General features: G+C 50.3%; 1 protein-coding gene across 4 annotated transcripts in view; it reads right to left on the reverse strand.

The window, feature by feature from the left end:
* Positions 1–9,187: 9,187 nt before the first annotated feature.
* The window catches only part of LOC309965034 (neurotrimin), a gene marked incomplete at its 3' end in the record, with an annotated part of 933,517 nt that continues 923,199 nt past the window's right edge, over positions 9,188–19,505 (reverse strand). For 2 of the 4 annotated variants that reach the window (XM_082844280.1, XM_082844277.1), the window contains 2 exons: positions 14,617–14,649; positions 9,188–9,294 (listed from right to left, as the gene is read on the reverse strand). In XM_082844280.1, coding sequence (XP_082700406.1) covers positions 9,188–9,294; positions 14,617–14,649 — 140 coding nt within the window. The remainder of the gene's footprint in view (positions 9,295–14,616; positions 14,650–19,505) is intronic. The other 2 variants (XM_082844278.1, XM_082844279.1) reach the window with 1 other exon arrangement.

Below are 19,505 nucleotides of genomic sequence, written 5' to 3' on the forward strand. Positions count from 1 at the left end.
GCTGAGCTGTTGTCACGGGAATGGGGGAGATTAGACAAGGATGTCTTATCTGCCACGTTGCTACGTCACTCCTAATGAACTTTGGAAGAAATGGGAGCTGGGAGTTCTTTGGCAATTGTTCAGTTCATGTGGATAATCCGGGTTATTTGCCAGATGGCTGAAGCTGAATAAAGTTGCCTAAATCCAACCAACTTTCCTGACTAACGTTAACCTAGTGGCTGGGATCTGTTGGTGCAACTTATTGCACAGAATAGCCTCAGATGCCATCTAAGCCCTTGACAATGACCTGGCCTCCTGTGTATGGATTCCAGGGCTCTGAACACCTAATGCATCCTCCCAGGTGTAGCCTAACCAGATCACATTTCCTTCCTCAAAGTCATACTGTTACTCTGAGTGCCTAGTGTAAACAAAGCGGTATTAGAACAACACTGTGAACAGAATACATTTTGTCTTTCCAAATTGGTTCTTTTTAGATATCTTACTTCTTAGGTTATTACTGCAAAGGCAGGCTGCACTGGAGGAAGCACATGGGGAGAGAAAAGGATAAAGGGAAATGCATAGAAAAAAATGCTGCTAAAGAAGTTACGGGTGAGTGGGATATTTAGTTGGAAAGACTTTCTCACTGACAGCTCAGGGATGTACCACGGCACCGCTGTGTCTGCGGGTAATGAAAACAGCCTGTGCTTCTACTCACAAATTCCAATCTGATCCCCAGTGCTCTGGAGCTCAGATCATCCTACGCCGTGGACTCTGCCTGACTGATTATTCTTTTATATTTCTGAAGACAAGGAATGATGAGGCGTTAATAGAGATGCTCCGAGTGTGCCGGTGTTTAGAAGAATGATTCTATATGTGGCTGGGAAAAAGGACACGCATTAATGCAGAAATGATCAGGAGGCCAGGGTGTCTGAAGTGTTTGTAAAACAGTGGTGCTGAGGTTTGCGAGAGAAGTGGCAGCAAACTGGTGGTAATGAACTGACTGCCCTTGCGTTGCCGTGACAGAGAGCGATTACTTCTGACGAGTGAATTACACTGCGGAATGTGGATGTCCTTGTTCAGAACCAGCTCTGGGCAAACGGTTTGCTGGACCCTCTCACACACGTGCTGTGCTTGTGTTGGCTCAATCAAATTCTTAATAGATGAACCAGAAACTGTTTTACCCTTGGAAGGGGTCGTCCTGCACCCGGAACGTGAAGAAAATGCCAGTGAGAGGGGTGAATTACCCTGATATTCTGGAACCCGAACACGAGTGTTTGGTGAATTGAGTTTTCTTAAGTAAAATGTTCTGACTACCTTAGACCTAACAGGAAAGGGGAGAACAAAAAACCAGTGCTGATTGGATCTCTTTGGCTCATTGTGGGCTATGAGCTGTTCGGCTTAAGGGAAGAGTCGCAATCGCTAGCTGTTCCAAGTGAGAGCACAGGCGGGTTTGGTTTTACCTACACTGGCGTAAGTGTCGGGACACACGCTGAGGAGAGGCAGTCAGCAAAGTCTGGAGACAAGATCTCGTGCAGTCAGATCGTTATGAGTCTGATTCCTAAATGATGGCTCTAATCCACGGCGGGAGCTCCCTGAGTGATTCCAGAAGGGGCCCTGTTTTTTGCTTGTTTCTATGTTTAACTAGTTAAAAGTCAAAGCATGTTGAACACAACTCTTATCCAGTATATTTGAGAAATGTAAGCAGGTTGTAAGTAAAATCCAGGGTGAAACTTCACAGTAGGGTTTTTTAACGTGGAACTCACTGGTGAGTCTGAAATAGCCCACAAACCATCTGAAACTCTCTAGAGCATGTTGTGCATTTGTACCTGTTTGGGTTTCTTGTCTTGAGAGCTTGTCTCTATTTTCTCTTCAGAGTTTCCAAGAGTAGCCTCACATCCAAAGGTTTGAGAATGGCAGCGTTTCCCATCTTCACGTCATCCCAGAAGAAGGGGGTCCTTCCCAGTTGAGTGTGGATGGAGATATGCCTCTTACGTAGCGCCATGAGGCTGATGGCTGCCCAAAGGCTCTGTCTTGACTTCAAAGCCTGCCCTTGTCTTATTTCTGGAAATAGATGTGAGCTATGTGAGGACACAGAAGGAGGCGCCAGGATTTCAGACCTCGGGAGGACTCCTGACACCAGCTCGGCCAACATTCATTTTACTGATGGGGAAATCAAGGCCTTGGAAGGTACAATGACCCACTGCAGACCCCACAGCAAACCCGAGGTTGTGTTTGGACCAGAAGGCATCTTTTGTCTGCCTGTGTCATATTCTATTTGCTCTACCTATACCCATTCCTCAAGAAAATGAGGGGAAATTGGCAGGCAATCCACATGTCACCTTTAATAGGCAAAATCTGATTGTATTCCTTGCAGAGCCTGTCTACGAGTGGTGCTCATGGGACGGGTGAGCAGGGAGGCGGGGCCTCGCCACTGCCGCTTCAGCACTTACCGTCAGCAGCATGGAACACATCTGACGTCTGTACAGGTAGACCTCCTCCCAGGTACCTAAAGGATAAGTTTAGTCTTTCTGGATTTCCTCTCAATTTTATCTTTTCATTTTCATTATTCTTGCTTTTTAAACTCCACGGACACTTACAGAAAAGCATTTTGTATTTTACATGGAGCATCTATTGCTGTACGTCTTAGTTCCTGTCTGTCTCCCTTCCCGAATGGTCAAGTACGAATGAGAGGAACCACGGGCGTGAGTGAGGAGAATAACGTGGCAATGGCTGGAATCGGTGACATGACAGAGCATTTGTTTTGCTTTCCTTCTCTGTCTCCCTCATCCTTCCAAGGGAAGGCAAGGGCCCCTTGGCCACACATGTGCTACATGCCTCGTGCTGTCCTGCAGGAGGTGTGGCTGATGGCCCCACCTGGATCTCCCATCAACTCTGCAAGTGAATGAAGCTTGGTCTGAGCTCTGCCCACTGACTCGTACATCTTCCTGCTCTTCACCGAGGATTTAAAATTGAAGCACAGAGGCTAGGGGGTAGAATGAAAGGTATGGGGTACTCGGTGAACTGAGAATTGAACAAACAACACACAAATACGTCAAATGAGATCCGCACAAACGTTTCTGGGCTCTTGAGCTGAACACGTGTCAGGATGATGTGATATGATCATTAAAAACCTTACCTGGAGACCCCTCTTTTCATTACTATTTCTTGTTATTTTAAAGATGTATCTTGGGAATAACAGGTGTCATCTGTTTTGAAGAATTAAGTAATTATAGTAAATACCACACGTGTATGTGCACACGCACACACACACACACACACACACACACACAATGGGAACTCTGAGAGTTTTGTCTAGTGCCAATATATCTTCCTTCCACAGACTTTTTTTTGTTTTTGTTTTGTTTTGTTTTGCGGTACGCGGGCCTCTCACCGCTGTGGCCTCTCCCGTTGCGGAGCACAGGCTCCGGACGCGCAGGCTCAGCGGCCATGGCTCACGGGCCCAGCCGCTCCGCGGCACGTGGGATCCTCCCGGACCGGGGCACGAACCCGTGTCCCCTGCATCGGCAGGCGGACTCTCAGCCACTGCGCCACCAGGGAAGCCCCTTCCACAGACGTTAAGATATACGGCAGTTTACTCCCCCTTGTTTTCCTTGTGTCTTACAGAGAACAAAACTGAACAGCAGCTTGGGGCTAACGTCATTTCTCGTTTCAGAAAAAGCCACTGTCCGTTATTAGAAAACATTCCCTTCCAACAGCTACAGGGTCCACCCCTCAAGCTCTCCTCAAGGAGCCACTTCAAAAATCTGCAGAACTGGCAGCTATGATGGCATGTTTTCCTTCCCATGAGCCTTTCTGGACACAAAGACAATGCACTGGCTGCAGAACTTGTCCAGATTCACACCTTAAATTGCCATTTATTAAAAAAGGCAGCTTTCCAAAATTTTTCTTGCAGAAATCTTATTCAAATCTGAAATTACTTGATTATTTAATTTTAAAAATAGAAAAAAGATTAGTAAGTTTCCATTATAACATCTTACACAAAAGATAAGGAAAAGGAACCGTACTAGCTAGTAGAAGAATCTGAACAAAAACCTAGTTCTACTGATTAGCAATTCTGTTCCTTTCCCAAAATATCGCACCGATACTCAGAAATTCCAAAAACCAGATTCACTGGAAGCCAGGTCAGCGCTATGGCCAGAGCCAAAGTATATTTCTAGGACGTTCTAATCAAATAGATATTCCAACCGAGGGATAATTCATTTTCGAATAATGCTAACGAGCCCTAAAGGATGGAAATCAACTCACATACCTTCACAATACGCCAGAAGCACGTATCTAGGTTATCTGGAGGCTTGCATGGGCGTAAACTCAACATTCAAACGACTAAAGCCAAAGGAAGCCTCCTGCATAGGGGATCATGCCCCCAGAATGCATCAGACACACACACTGTGAGAAGTAGCCTTAACTTAAGCTCAGGAATTAGGGAGCCTTTTCTACAGAAAGCCATGACGCGGACGCGATGGGAGAAGCTGGGGTTGTGGGAAGGAGGAGTGTGAGGATGAAGGTGCAGAGACCTCGGAGATGTCTGTTACTCACGCATCATGGGGATGCTAACTCGCACGTCTTGTCTTGGAGGAAGACGGAGTTGGGCACGCACGGAAATGCCACCTGAATTATGAGCCGGGATGGGTGAGCACTGACGCTTTAGGATGGCCTGATTGGCAGTTATGGGGATGACAAATGAGACGCCTCCTTCCTCTCAAGCACCGAAGAGCAAGCTCCCAACCAAATTAGTTCCTGGATTTGGTTTAAAATAAAAATTTTTAAAAATGCTTGAAAGAGGAATCATTCAACAGATACAATCTCAGTTCTTAGCTGTTTGCCTGGTGACCGTCCTGGGCACATGTATTTGGTCAGTAGTAGCAGGAGAGCCTGCAGGCTCATGGGGTGGGTACTGCCACTTGGCCACCTCTCTCCTTCTGCATAGATTTTTCTCCTCTAATGACAAGTACCTCAAATGCTTACCGTCGTAAGAATAAACTAAACTGTGGGTGTTTTGCTGTTCCCAGATGATACATTTTTTTATCAAACAAACCCACACATCAGGGGGACCATCCTGGGATTGACTCGTGTCACTGCCTTCCCTTCCGAACTCACGGTCCAGAGGTAGAAGATAAAGATGGGGTCAGTCCAGCGAAATGTGCTGAACCTCCATCAGATTCCAGCGTCAATTCATTGGCTAACTTCCCTCCAGAGTGAAGGACAAGAACTGTCCATCATCACTGTCATTATCGCCATCCACAGTGACAGAAGCGAACATCTGTGGATCACCGATGGCAAAGACAGCTCCAGTTCTGCGAGTCCCGCTCCTCAGAAGGCGGTCCTTGGACAAGTACTACAACGCTGCAAGTCAGACACCTGAACCGATTGTGCAGAAGAGCTGATGGGGAGAGACTTAATGGTAGGAACTTGAGAACAGCTGCACTCGTGGGAAAGGACAGGTGCTCTGTTGAAAGAAGATGAATGGGGCCCTCTAGGAGTGTGTGCTTAGGGCTTGAGCCTCCCCACTAGTACCCCCCACACACACACACGACGATGGGATGAAATCTGCAAAACCTCAAGCACGGTTTCCCCGAAGGACAGCCTAGGGTTAAAGGGGGCGGCTGGGTCCCAAAGTGTGACTGCAACTTGACGGAGCCAAGGGGCCCAGCGTGTTTGAAATCCAGCCCGGCCCATGGTAATGGTCATCCACCAGCATCTGTGCCGTGAAAAGCAACTGCACACGCTACTCAGGATGCTTTCTTTACGCGCTCTAGTGAGCACTGTCTTGCCAAAGCTCGTTTCCTGAGAAGAGAAGCCTAGAAATCACCCCCATGAGCGCCTAGCAAAGCCATGTCCTCCTGGATTGAACTCTGAGTCTGGCTGAAGGCCCTGTCTCATGGGCACCCTGTAGAGACTGAAATTCAGCAGATCAGGGCTTATGTGTTGCACTAAACAGGAGAGGAGAAGAAACACCTCCAGAGGCAGGGCAGGGAGTTCTCCTACCTGCTGAGTCAGCAGTCACGGCTGGCTGGTTCTACCAGAAACGTGCTAGCGAATGACCAGAGCTCCAAAGAGCCTCAAGACAAGGAGGGCTATGCAACTGGCACAGGTGAAAGGTGAAAGGAAGTCTTCCTCATCAATGTCACAGTTGGTCAGGACAGACCAGTCCTTCCTGCGAGGATGCTGACGGGTGAACTAAACCATGCTTAGTAAACCTGAAAGAGAAAGCTCTGAATCACACGGAGGTTACCTGCCACTCTGTGCTCTTGTCCTGACAAAATCCAGGAAGACTCTGTCTGCAGATGCCCTGGTGCATTTTATGCAGGGGGGTTCTGGGCTCAAGTTTAGAAGTATGGAAATTCCCAGTGTTTTTCCCACTCTATTCCCATGACCCACGATCTGCACGGAATTCCTCTGGTCCGTGTCTATAGAAGTTCCGGTGACAGGAAAGCTAGTAAATCTCTCCCACTTTTATTCAAAGGAGACCCAGAGCCCCTTGCCTTTAGCAGTTCTGAGACACAAGGAAGGAATGACTCCAGCGCAGCCCGGATCTGCGAGGCTTAGTCCGACTACTCCAGTTCACGCTGCCAGGAAGAAGCCGGAGAATCTGGCACCTGGTGGTGTGGGCGGAAGGGCAGAGGGCACAAAGGAACACGAAGGGGAAGGGGGGAGGGAGGGGGATGGACTGGGAGTTTGGGGTGGGTAGATGCAAAGTATTACATACAGGATGGATAAACAACAAGGTCCTGCTGTACAGCACAGGGAACTATATTCAGTATCCTGTGATAAACCATAATGGGAAAGAATTAAACAAAGAATGTATAAAATAAAAAGAACCATGACGTCAACAAGATTTTCCAGAAGCAGCTGAAAATGAAAGCACTGCTTTCCAAACACTTCCTTCTCCTCCCAGGTGGAACCTGTCCCCAAGGACACAAGCACGGTAATCCCGGGGTGATTCGGCTCGGACCTCATTTCTGCCTCTCGGTGAATCTTCAGAATCAATCAGAACAGGTTGGAATTATTGGAAAACTATTCTGCATTGAACTGTACCTTTTCTCCTAACTTGTAGTTAGAGGCAAGGTTTGGGGGGCAGGCTTGGATGGAAGAGAGTCTCCCAAACACTGGAGGATGGGACTGGGGACTCATCAGTACTCACCCACAGGGCCTTTTGGGGCTATGGCTGCACTCTAATGCCTTCCAGAAAGAATCACACGTGAAAGCCATCCCCTAACTGGACTTGCCATCTGCCCAGGTTATGAGGGGAGGTGTGTGGCCACAGCAGGACCTCCTGAAGGCAGTGGAGGTGGGGTGACCACGAGGCCCGCCTCCCGTGCTTCTGATGGAGAAGGTGCTTTCCCCGAAGCCCTGCCTGTCGTCAGAGCCCGCTCCACAGGGGGCCCCACTCCGCCCACGAGGGGTCCACAGAGCAGTAGCCTGAACCCAGAGCCCGACCCCCCTCCACTCCTTCACACCTGAGCCAGGCAGGCTCTGCTCCCCTCCCCCGCCACTTGAGAATGAGGTACCACACCAGGTAGAGAGGGACATGGAACACTTTTTAATGTCAAGTCAGAGACAACCCCTCCCTCCCCCAGCCCCTAATCCCACCTGCCCTCATCACATCACGACCCCTCCCCGAGGCTCCTCTGGTTCCCAGACTTCGGGGGAGGAAGAAAAGATCACCTAAAAACTGCATTTTCTTCTCGTTCATACACACGCACACAGAGGTGGGAAATTATAAAATAAACCAAGAGGATTCGATTCTCCAGTGGCCACAAAGGCATCAGAGATTCCCGTAACGGGCTAAAGCGAGTGGTTACTGACTGCTGAGTTGGTCCGGCTGCTTGCTGTCTGTCCGTGCCCGAGGCATGACGGAGAAGCCAGGCCCCCCGCACTAGCCCTCGCCTCTGAGAGCGGCCCCTGGAAAAGACGCTGCGCCTTGTGTTAGTGCTTTGTTTCTCTTTTCACTTTTTAGAAATGTCTCTGACATGTGAATAACCCAAGAAAATAAAAAGGCAGGAGCTGATTACACAATTACCAGTAAACTCTATCATCGTTTAGAAGAGCAACACACAGCTAACGCCATATACAGCATGCAGTAATGTCTGAGAAAGGACCCTGCTGAGAAGGAAAATGGCTAGAACCCTAACAAAAAAAAATATATGTATATATATACTGTATAATATATGTCATCAAAAAAAGCATCACCAGCAAACTCAAGATATGGTGCAGGTCACCCTTCCGTTTCTAAACAGCACGTAGAAGTGTAGTATTGTCTGCAACAAATGCCAGAAGCAGAGGACATCTGTAGCGCTGGTGGAGATGTTGGTTAAATTGTATGTGTGGCTTTTTACTTATTTTTTGGTGGATTTGCCAAATCCTCACCAGGTGGCGAATGCCTGGTGTGCTGTCCACCAGTTGTAAACCTAGGTAAGAAGTATACTATTCATGTTTAACGTTTAACAAACATACTTCTCTTCACCCCTTTCACTTGTGTACTTTTTTAGTTTTGTCTTGTTTTTGCACTAAGTTTTAGACTCATATCAGAAAATATAATTAATAAAATTAATAATGAATCAGAATCCCTTGTTACCTATGATGTCCATGTAGTAAAATGAAAACAGAAAAAAAAGTTTAACAATATCTTTTGTGACTGTTGATTGTGGGATTATTGTAGCTGACAGGCTGTCTTGTTTAGTTTTCCTTTTTATTTATCTTTTTGTTGCTGCGTTTCATCACACACACAATAGGGACACAGTTCAGGAATGGGCCTGCAAGCCTCCCTCTGAGTTCTTCTCTACTGACTGATTGAATCTGGGGTGGCCGACTCCAGAACTTTCCTTGGGGGGGGGGGCACTGTGGTGGGCAGAGCGGCTGAGCCCTTGCCCGACTGGAAACGGAGGTCACGCCATGCAGCTTGCGGGTGGGTCCAAAGCCGCGTGCATTCTTCCCGTTTGGAAAAAGAAAGAAAACTCAGCTGTACCTACGTATCTGCAAGGCGATTTCCAATGTCCTTGTTCAACCTGTTTTTCCAAAGTATTCTCTGTTCCCCTCCCTCGAATTTGTGTCCCCTTAGGCTCTGAATTTCGTGGGATTGTATCTGCTTTAGAACGGGGATGCTCGCGTTGCTCTTGGTCGCCGTGGCTGATGTGTTGGTGGCGGTGGTGACGGCAGCTTCTCCCCGGCGGGGAAAGTGGCACTCACATCAAAATTTGAGGAGTAGGTGCAAAACCAAAACCAGAAGAGGTAGCAGCCAAACGCAGCCAGCCCTCCTCGACGTTCCGTTGCTCACTTCGCTGATGGCGCCCGGGCCTGCAGACACAACACACCTGTCGTGAGCCTGGCCCCTCCAACTGGGAGCATCCAGCATCCCAGCTCCATACCCAGAGGCTGCGTTAGCCCTGATCCCATGGGCACAGCTACGTGATGGGGCGCCCACCCAGGCAGGAGGGACCTCAGGTTACAGTGTGCAGGTGCCTGCTACTCCTCTGCTGTCAGAACATGCTGAGGCCACGGCTCAGGGGCAAGTTCAAGAAAAAGGTGGCTGATTAATCAACACCTTACACAGAACTTCAATAAAGTGAGACCCCTGCACTGTTTGCATCATCGTCCAATCCCTCCGAGCACTGCCCGCCTTAAACATTCACGTGACCCTCCTGTCATGCAGGAGAGGACTCGCTGGACACACCAACTGTCCCCTGCGGCTGCTGCACTGGCCTCGGTGCCCCTTCTGTCCATCACTCGGTCCCAGGGCAGCGCACTTGGCCTCTCCCCCATCTGGATCAGGTAACAGCAGACCTCGCTGAAGTATCACATGCTTGAAAGGTCCCAACCAGCTCACCTGAGGTGGAGGGGGGATGAAGCAAAGGGACAGGTGGCCTCTGGCCGTGTACACAGGAGGAAGGGAAGATTTCCATGGACACTGGGATGCAGAACGTGCCATGATGTGTGTCTGCTGGGTGGGGGGGGAGATGGATGGCATATTTTCCTAAGAGGCACACACCAGCCTGACCTGCACACAGATACTCTCTGACATGGAGCCACATTGGGGAGGCAAGAAAACTATGAGGTCATACAATTCCCCAGCAGCTTCCCTGTCGCTTGAAGCAGAAGCTTTGTGGCTCCCTCAGCCCCGTGGCCACGAACGCCTGTGACAAATGGAGCTCTGATTCAGGAACAGTACACACAAGTTTGGATGCCCAGATGAATTAGGCACCTAATGAAGAGAGGCATCTTCTCAGACTGGACTTACTCTGGACGGCTCTTGCACTGGATTTAACGGAGGCAGTTAAAGCTGGTGCCCCACCGCCGCAAGTCCATGTCGTCACTGGGTTGAAGGGATAAAGCCAGAACCTGCTTGCCTGACTCGGATGCTGGACATGGAGACACTTCTGGCTAATGCAGATCAGCATCAAATCAGGCTTCTTGATTCCATACGGAATCATTCCAAGTCCTAGAAGTCCTGGCCTGGAAGCACTGTCCCTGTGATTTATTCCTTAGACCTCTGGGACAAATCTCTGATTCTGGGTCAGTGGCTAAACAGTTAGGAGTTTGAAATGCACCAGGTCATCCAATCTCTGTGTCTCTGGTGCCTGGTTCAAACTGCAGGGGAGCAAAATTGTCACCCCAAAATGTCTCTTTGGCATGCAGATTACTTCCAGCTGAAAGCAATTAAGGCCCAAAAGACTCAGGAAGAAACTCTGCCCCTCCCCCAACTACCTGAAGAATGTAGAAAGAAGACCTGTACCAGGAAGGGAGCTGTCACCATAGGTAACTACAGTGTGACCTGGGTGTGGAGACAGGGATGAACCTGCAAAATCTGTTAGTTATTGCTCCTCTGTGTGTCCATCTCCCTGCCTGGCCCAGAAATCACTGTCTGCCAAACACCCGCCTTTCCTTCTCTATGTGAATTGCCTCCCCTCCCTCTGAAGTCCTGAGCCTCTACCCCCAACATCCTCTTTTTTTCTTAAACATTTATTTTTTTGGTTGCACCAGGTCTTAGTTGCAGCACGTGAACTCCTAGTTGTGGCTTGCATGTGGGATCTATTCCCCGACCAGGGATCGAACCCAGGCCCCCTGCATCAGGAGCGTGGAGTCCTAACCACTGCACCACCAGGGAAGTCCCCCAACATCCTCTTTTGTCTTTAGCTGAAGGTGGTATTTAAGGTGAGGGTTTGGGACATTTTGGTAAGTTAATCACTTTTCCTAGGCCTCTTCCATGTATACATATTAGTAAATTTTTGCTTTATTTTCTCCTGTTACTCTGTCTTATGTCGATTTAAGTTTTAGACCGGCAAGAAGAGCCTAGAAGGGTAGAGGAGATTTTCTTTCTCCCCAACAGCAGTGCTCCCAAGGCCCGAACTTCCTGGCAGCGCAAGTTCTCCTGAGGAGAAGGAAAAGAGACGCCTCTTCTGTTCCCCGCCGGGGAGGTGAACGTCTGGGCAACACAAAACTGAACGCTCTCCTTCTGTCAGTCCACTGGGATACCCGTGACAAAGGAGCATCCCCGAGCAGCACCATTCAGACTTGCTTATCGTTGACCATTCAATTGGTTGCATCTTCTGAAATCTAACTATGTTTCTATATAAACCACCACCAGAAACTCTAGCCTTTATATTCAATCACTGCTATGTATACAGCAGTCTCTGCAATCTCCGGAGAGAAGCCAGCCCCAGGGCTTCTAGAGTGAGGAGTTATCTGTTCCTCTCCTGTGAGAAAGCCCTTCCTCTCTGGACCACTCCAGGATCCTTCCAGGGGACCCCTGCCTCTGCCCAAGGCCAATTCTGAGACAGGGAGGTTGTTCTGAGTCCCTGGGAGCAGCTGGGTTCCAAGTGTGACGGGAGGGCTGGTGGCTGCACCGCTCCCCAGGTGCACACTGCTCCGCGATTCCAAACGCATCCTGCACGCCTGGCTCAGGGCGCCTGGACAGACACGCATCTGTTCACACAGGGCTCCTCTCTCACCTCTTTTCTCTCCTGAACACTGGCTCACACAGCTTTGAAACCCACTCCCCACTCCCCCCAACACAGCCCTCCCATCCCCGCTCCCGGTGAGCGAAGGGGGACATCGCCAGTTCCCGCATGGAGATGCTCTCTGCCTCTGGCGCCTTCCACCCCTCTGGGCTGCCCGGCCAGCGGACGTCTCCAGGGAGGAGGATGAAGGATGCACACGCCAGGCAGACAGCCCAGCGGGGGCCTGGCTTGGTTACCAGCTCAGAAAAGTCAGGAACCTTGTCTGCCGGCCACGGAGCCTGCAACGCCCCGCAGGTGGTGGCTGGGAGCTGGCAGAAGTGCCCGGGGAGCCTGGCAATGGCCTTGCGCGGCAGGTGCTCCGGCTCCGCCCGTGCCCTGGGACGCACGCGGCAAGCCTGTGGGGAGGGGGCCTGGCTCCCTGTCAGAGAACTCCTCCCAGAGAAGAAAGGAAAAGGCCACTGGGTGTGCCGGGGGCCCTCCCTGTGTGATGTTCCGTGGCCACCCTCCTGGCCAAGGTGGGTCCACGGGGCTGTCACTCCCCTGAACACCACTTCCAGCCTGGCCTCGCCCCCCCCAGCGCCCTGCCCTTGCCCCGCCCAGCCTCCCTCCTGGACACAGCTGCCTGCAGGAGGAAACAGGGGTGGTACCTGGAGAAACCCGGAGGCGGGGTCTCCTCACATCCTCTCAGAGGATGTGCACCAGCTCTCCGCCACCTGCGCCTGGACCCCTCGGGTTGACTCCTTGTGCCAACTCCAGGCTGCTGTGTCTGTGACTCCAAGCTGATCAGACCACTGATGGATTGGATTCCTTCAGCCTTTACAAAACCTCCCAGCTGCTCCGTAGGACACGCATTGCATTTCCTAGTCTGCCTGCCATCTGCCTCCTTAGCCTCGCACCCCGCCCCCACCAACAGGCGGGCACCACACATACGTGTGCGCACACGAGCGTGTACCTTCCAGCCTATTTTATTTAATTCCCATCCTTGCACCTTCTGCCTGAAATGCTCTTCACCTGACTCACTCGCACTCCTTGTTCCAGGTTCTGTTCTGGCCCCAGTCACCTCTTCCAGGAAGCCTTCCTTGACTTACTCTGGTTTGCTTCCACAGCACCATACACATCCCACTATTAAAATATGCACCACCCTGTCCTACAATTATCTTTATGTGTCTCACATGCATTTCTTCCCCTATGCTGTGAGCTCCATAAGGGCAGGGTCTGTGCCTAGCTGGGCACCCAACAGGTATTTAATAAACCTTTGTTGAAAGAAGGAAGGAACCAGAACATTGTGACCTGTGCTACATGTCCATGCTTATGTTGTCTCTGTTTTTCTTTTTCTTAAGATTCTACTTGGAAAGAAACCCACAAACCAAACCAAGAACAAAGCAAAACATTCTCTCCTACCTTGCCTCTGGCTTTACCTCCATTTTCTCGTCCGAACACCCTTCCCCCCTATTTCGAACTATTTCCAATAACAGTCACTGAAACTTCTTGTGGTTGAGGGAAGATATTCACAGAAGTAAAGCCATATTGGTTAAAATTCTAGGTGGAGGGCCTGCAACTGGAAAGGGGTTCCGGCCCCATAAAGCCCCTCACGTAGGAGATGAAGGTTATTATCTCCCGCCCTAATGTGTGGAAACTCAACCTCGGAGACCTTAAGTGACTTCCCCAAGGTCCCCTGACTTCTGTCTCCAAATACAATTATCTTTCCACTAACTCGGAGCTGTCGCATTGTGGAACTCGCACATCTCTCTCCAGCGAGGAGGAGAGCAGAGAGTGAGGCCACAGGACCTGCCCCGCCGGGCACGGGTCAAGGTGGGGAGCACACAGGCCCTCGCACACTGACCGGCACAGGAAGCTCGCCGTGAGAGGAGGACCTGCTGTCCAGGCAGGTATGGATCCCAAGCTCCTGGAGCAAGGCCCTCTCAGAGCCCTTGCTGGCCAGAGTGACAGCGCAGCCCATCTGCCTGGTGACTCGGCCACACGGATGAGGTCTCTGCTCTTCATCCAGCCACGCTTCCACTCTGCGCGGAATGCCTTTATTGCCTCAATCTCATTATAGAGCTCTGGAGGCCTAAAGAGACTAATCACCAGGACCATTAGGGTCCCGGAGAACTGTGATGAGTGTCAATTATCCATCGGAAACATCTGGATGCAATGAAAGCCTCAAATAAGATGCAATTTATTTGTAGCCAAGTGACTCACCCAAGAACCTCCCCCTTCCTTCCCCTTTCCCCTCCCTCCTGCCACTTCCCTTCCAGCTCCAAGTTAGAGAGAGAGAAAGAGAGAATAGGGTGAGCAGAGGCCAGCATGCAAGGCCAAGGTCTAAGAAGATCATTGCATTAGAGCATCCGTGTGCAAAGGAAAGAGGCGGGCCTGGTACAGAGGGGCCCAGACATGGAGCTATTTGGGGCACTGACAGGTCCTCATTAGTGCTGGCAGCAAAGACAAGTTAGACTTCTGCAGGGGAGGCACCCGGGGAGAATCAGATGTCCTTGGGGACAGTTGATCTGAATTGACACAGGGCCGGCCCAAGGTCAGGCGGTTCCCACCGGGCTGCCTCCTGGGGTTAGTGCCGAAGAAAAGGCATCTTGCAAGAAGGCAAAGAGTCTTGGGCACCTCAGCCCACCAAGGCAGCAGCTGCCTGGAAAGTAAGCATACCAACCTTTCCCAGGGGTCAGAGCTGTGGTTTTGACTTCTAAAAGAAATGAAAAACAAGCCACTGTTAAGGCAGAGAGCAGCCAGAGACACCCACTTTACCCTCTGATGGTTTGGGGGAAGGAGGCTGAACTTCCGGCCCAGCCCCCAGACGTGCACCCCTCTGGCTTGCTGGGAAGTCAGTTGCCATAGGTTGAGAGGGGGGCCGGGGAAGGATGTGAGTGATGGTCACATTGGAACCCTGACCCAAAGAGAGCCAGCACCCCTACCGTGTCTTAGCAGGGGATATGCCAGTACCGTGGAGCCAGGGGTCCCAAGCCAATAACCACTTTTTGAAGAGTAACCTTCTTTCTTTGGCCCCCCAGACCATCCTCGAATTAGTTGAAGTCTGCAGGCTTTAGTATACAACTGGCTCATACAAATAGGCCCTCCTACAGCAATCTGAATGCAGGTAGCCCAGTTCTGTTTGAGATGTAAAGTTAACTGGCATTTATCAGTGCATCTTAGAAATACTGGGGAGCCAGTTTCCACGTACCAGAGGAGCCCAGACCTTTGATAGCTGGCCTCTCTCAGACTCAGACTACAGGAAGCTGGCCCAGAGGGCTTCCTCTCTCTGGAGCAACCTAAGGCATTAAGACCTGCATCCCTGCTGCTGGGACCCACCTGTGGAAATGCTGGGCACCAGCCCCTCTCTGCTGGCTGACCCAGGAAACACCCTCATTCACCAATTCAAGCTCTCAGGCCAATCCACAGAGCCTGTTCTGCTGACCAGCCAGCAGTGGGATGACCTCTCATCTTTCACCTCCCTCTTTAGCTGGGGGCCTCTGCACATGTTCACCCTGGATACAGAGGGTGGGAAATCCTTCCACAGTGTATAGGGGTATCAAATCACCATGGTGCACACTTTAAATATCTTATACTTTTACTCATCAATTATACCTAAAATAAAGGAAAATAAAGCTCAACAAAAGAAAATGGCGTTAAAGTCTTTTGCATCGAAGTGATACAATTCTCTGTGCAAAGGTCCTCGCATGTAGAAGGAAAGACAACCTAGAAATAACTCAGCCTAAACTCGACTACAACATTTGACCAAAATCAGGTGAGTATGTCCCTGTGCATTCAAGCTCTCAGTCTACTCTTTAAAGGCATCTGAGATACGATGCAAATCTTGATCCAAGTGGACACTAGCAACCCTGAGAAGCCACTCCGTGGGCGGATCTAAGATCAAGGATCAAAGGGGTGACTCAGAGAAGATCTGATGCACAGTCAGGGTGGTAGAGAAAAGCCAGGAGTGCCGGTCCACGCTGTCTGCCGTGCGTTTAGCAAGGACAGTCCCCTGGAGAGATTACTGGGCCCTCAACCCCAGCCTAGTAGCTAACCAGGGGCTGTTTTCATGAATTTCCTCATTCGGGCCCCACTTTCTTGAGCCTCCCTGTACCAGGACAAAGGGTAACTGGAAGGAAGGGGGACAGTCTGCAGAGAGATGCTTGGAGGCATAAAGGCATCACGGCCTTTCACCCCCAAACCACAAGCGGTGCAAAGTAGGGCACGTGTGAGGGAGGGCAGCCCACAGAGTGATGGGCTCTGTGGGAGGGAGGACGCAGGGAGGGGTTCTACCTGGTAGTCTGGCTTGTTGGAACTATCTGGAAGAGGAGTACAGTGAAAGCACAGGCTCCTGCGGTGCTCTGGAGCCAGGAGTGGTCTTCCGTGAGGGCAAAGATCTGAAAACAGCTTCATCTTAGTAGTTCCATCCAGATCCTTTCCTGGTGACTCTCCAAGGTCATCATGCCTTGGTGTCCACATGGGTAAAGGGCTATTTGACACTCATTCTGGACTTTCCTAGAACTTAACCTTGGGCTTTTCCAGGTGGCAATGTTTCAACCCCTCTGCCACTCATGTATCTCACCCCAGTGAGGAGGGAAATGTAACCAAGGCATTCTTTATATTTACTGGAGACCTCCTGCTGAGCTCCAGCCCACTCCCCGTGATTTGGTTCTAAGAAGAGACGTAGAAGCTGTTTCTACATCATGTTTATCATCATGAGGTGCTAACACCACTGGGCACAGCTTCCAGGAGTATGAGCCTCTTCGAACCTCCAGGCGTGTACGAGCCCTGAGCTCGAGGCTTTGCGTTAACCCTTGGCTATCGACAAAAACACAATCCTTCAAATCTAAGCATGTATTTTTCTCACCAAGAGCTCGCCCGAAATGTGTGATCTTTTTGTTGATGTGTTAAGGTGAAGCCAGGTAGAGTGGGAAAGAAAGAAAGAAAAAATGAAAGAAAAATAACATAAAAACAACAAAAAAAGAACTGCTCCCTTTAAGCCTCCAAGGTAATATCTCTGGTCAAGCCATGAAGTGATCTTTCTGCCACCAAGCCCAGCTGAACCCAGGTACCTAGGTGGGCAAAGGGGTGCTGTCTGATTCTAACGGGTGGGGCAGGGCTGGTTTCACACCAGGATGGTTATACAGGACAAATAAACCTTCCAGAAACAGCGTGAAGGGATCTTTTTTGGTACCTTCTGTATCGAGACACACGTGCCACAGAAATGCTCACTGCTGGGTGGCTGCCCTTAATTAACTATCTTTCATCCTCTGTAGGGAAAAACAGATCATCTCTGCCACTGCAACTGTTTCCTTCCGCTGCACAGAGTTGACTTACTTCCGCCTTCTTTAATAAGATGATTTGATGGCCACTGCAAGGTTCGCAGGCATTAATCAGCCAACCTTTCCCAGCCCACTGACTCCTTGCCCAGGAGATAAAAGACAAAGGACCTGAGGACGGGAAATGAACAGCCACGAGCCGCTGAGTTTGCAGTGTGCCCCTGGCACATATGCCTGTGAGGTAGGGCGTGAGGGATGGCGGTATATCCCTGAGTCCTTAGTTATCACGGCAAGCGTCCTGCACCACCAGATATTAATATGAGAGGGGGGCATGCAATCTGTTGTGTTTGCAAAAAGGGAGCAGAGAAATACTTCAAGGGTGGCAGAAAATGCTGAGAAGGAGGGAAATTCTCTTATCTGAATCTTTCTAGACCCTCCGGATATTAAGTAGCAAAATAGCTTGGAATGTCTTTTAAAGCCAAGCGTTCCTTGTTCCTGGAAATCCATTGGAGGTGAGGGGAGCATAACCTGGGAGTATTTCCCTGAGAAAAGACGTAGCTCTCTGTTCTATGGGACTCTAGAAAAGGAGGAGGAAAAAACAACAACGCACACGCACGTGCGCGCGCGCGCGCGCACACACACACACACACACACACACACAGATGAATGAGAGAAATATCCCAGCAGCGAGATCTGTTTTCTCTAAAATACTCCTGAGCTGTACAAGAGTCCAACAGCTACACGGAGGACCACACTAGTCCAAGTCTTGGAATATCTCAGGTTTCTACCAACTGCAGCTTCTGGCCTGGACCCATTACCCTGCACCCAACAAGAAGGTGAAGGGTGGGAGCATAGTAGAATCAGAGTAGAGAGCTGGCCTGCAGACCCTGCCCCAGACTCAGTGGCCAGCAGAGCAGGTGAGAAAGCTCAGCTCTGCGTCAGCAGGTGGACCCTCTGCTCCTGGTCCCATGCTCAGTATCAGGTAGTGATTTGTTTGTTTCCGATCGGTTTTGTTACTGTTGGCTTTAGCGTGGGATGTGCCCCCTCCATCCCTTGAGGGCACCTTCGGTGGAATTCTAACTCCTTAGCAACCACTCCCTGTTTTAAAAGTCGCTTTCCCTCTGAAAGTAAAGACCTCAGTGATCAGAATGAGCTGAGTCACTTCTCAGAGTCCCTTGTGAAGCATCTTCTGCTTTACGTCCTGTCTCTCACACATCCCTTTTACCATTTATGCCCTTAGCTACTTTCTAACGCTCTTTGAGATCTGCGGATACGCCTTGCCCAGGGGTTCGATAAACGTTAAGTTGGATCAAGTTGAACCTGGACACTTCCATTGACCTCACTTTTTTTCTATTTCTTTGTTTCATTTTCCCCTTTGCGGTCTATCACCAGGGTGCCCTCCATCACTAAGGTGAATAATGCATCCCTGAATCATTTCACAATAAAAGCATTCTTCCTCATATGTCAAACGGCTTCCCATCTAATTCATTTTCTTCCATCCCCTCCCCCGCCTTCCAAGCCTAACGCCATCGCCCGATGACTGTTTGTGCAACGCGAATGGATGAACAGGTGGGATGAGAAGGGTCGGGGGGTAGGTGGAAGGTGGGAAAAGACATGCCCGTCATTGTTGTCACAGCTGCCTTCCTGCGGGGCTCTCTGAGGGTCTGCACGGTCCTTAGGAGGAAAACATAAACAGCACACACGGCACGTGTTTGATTCCACCACTCAGCCTGGGCCCACTCCTGCCCAAATGTTTAGTCACAGTCTAAATGAATCACTTTTGCTAGGCTAGGGAGCTTGCGAAAATGTGAAGGGCTGAGTGAAAAGAGGTGAGAGATGCAGGTGTCCTATGGGGGGAGGACTTGGAGTGGAAGAGGTGGAAAGGGGATGGGGAGAGGGCTTGAGAAATGAGTTCATGAACCCGTGTGTCGTGACAGGGGGAGGTCCCTGTACCCGGAGACTGGACTCCAACAATCTAACGTGCACCTGGCGATTTTCAAAGCCTTTTTAATACGTGCTCTCAGGTGACGGCTGGAACAGCTCTCAGATAGATAAGGCAGATCAGTTCTATGTCACAGAAGAGGAAACTGAGTCTGAACGATGTTTCCTGAGCTACCGAAGCGCAAAGAACACCCGGAAGTCGGGCTCTGGACTAGGGCTCAGCGGCGCCCGCTCCAGGTCACTGCTGCGGAGGATCCCGCAGGTGCGCCTGCCCACCTTTCTCTCCCGGAGACCCTCCCCGTGAACCTGCCGCTGCAGCTTCAGGACCATCCGAATCTCCCTGCACAGGACG

The sequence above is a fragment of the Leucopleurus acutus genome (assembly GCF_964270905.1).
Source record: "Leucopleurus acutus genome assembly, chromosome: 8".
In the NCBI taxonomy this organism is placed as follows: Eukaryota; Metazoa; Chordata; class Mammalia; order Artiodactyla; family Delphinidae; genus Leucopleurus; species Leucopleurus acutus.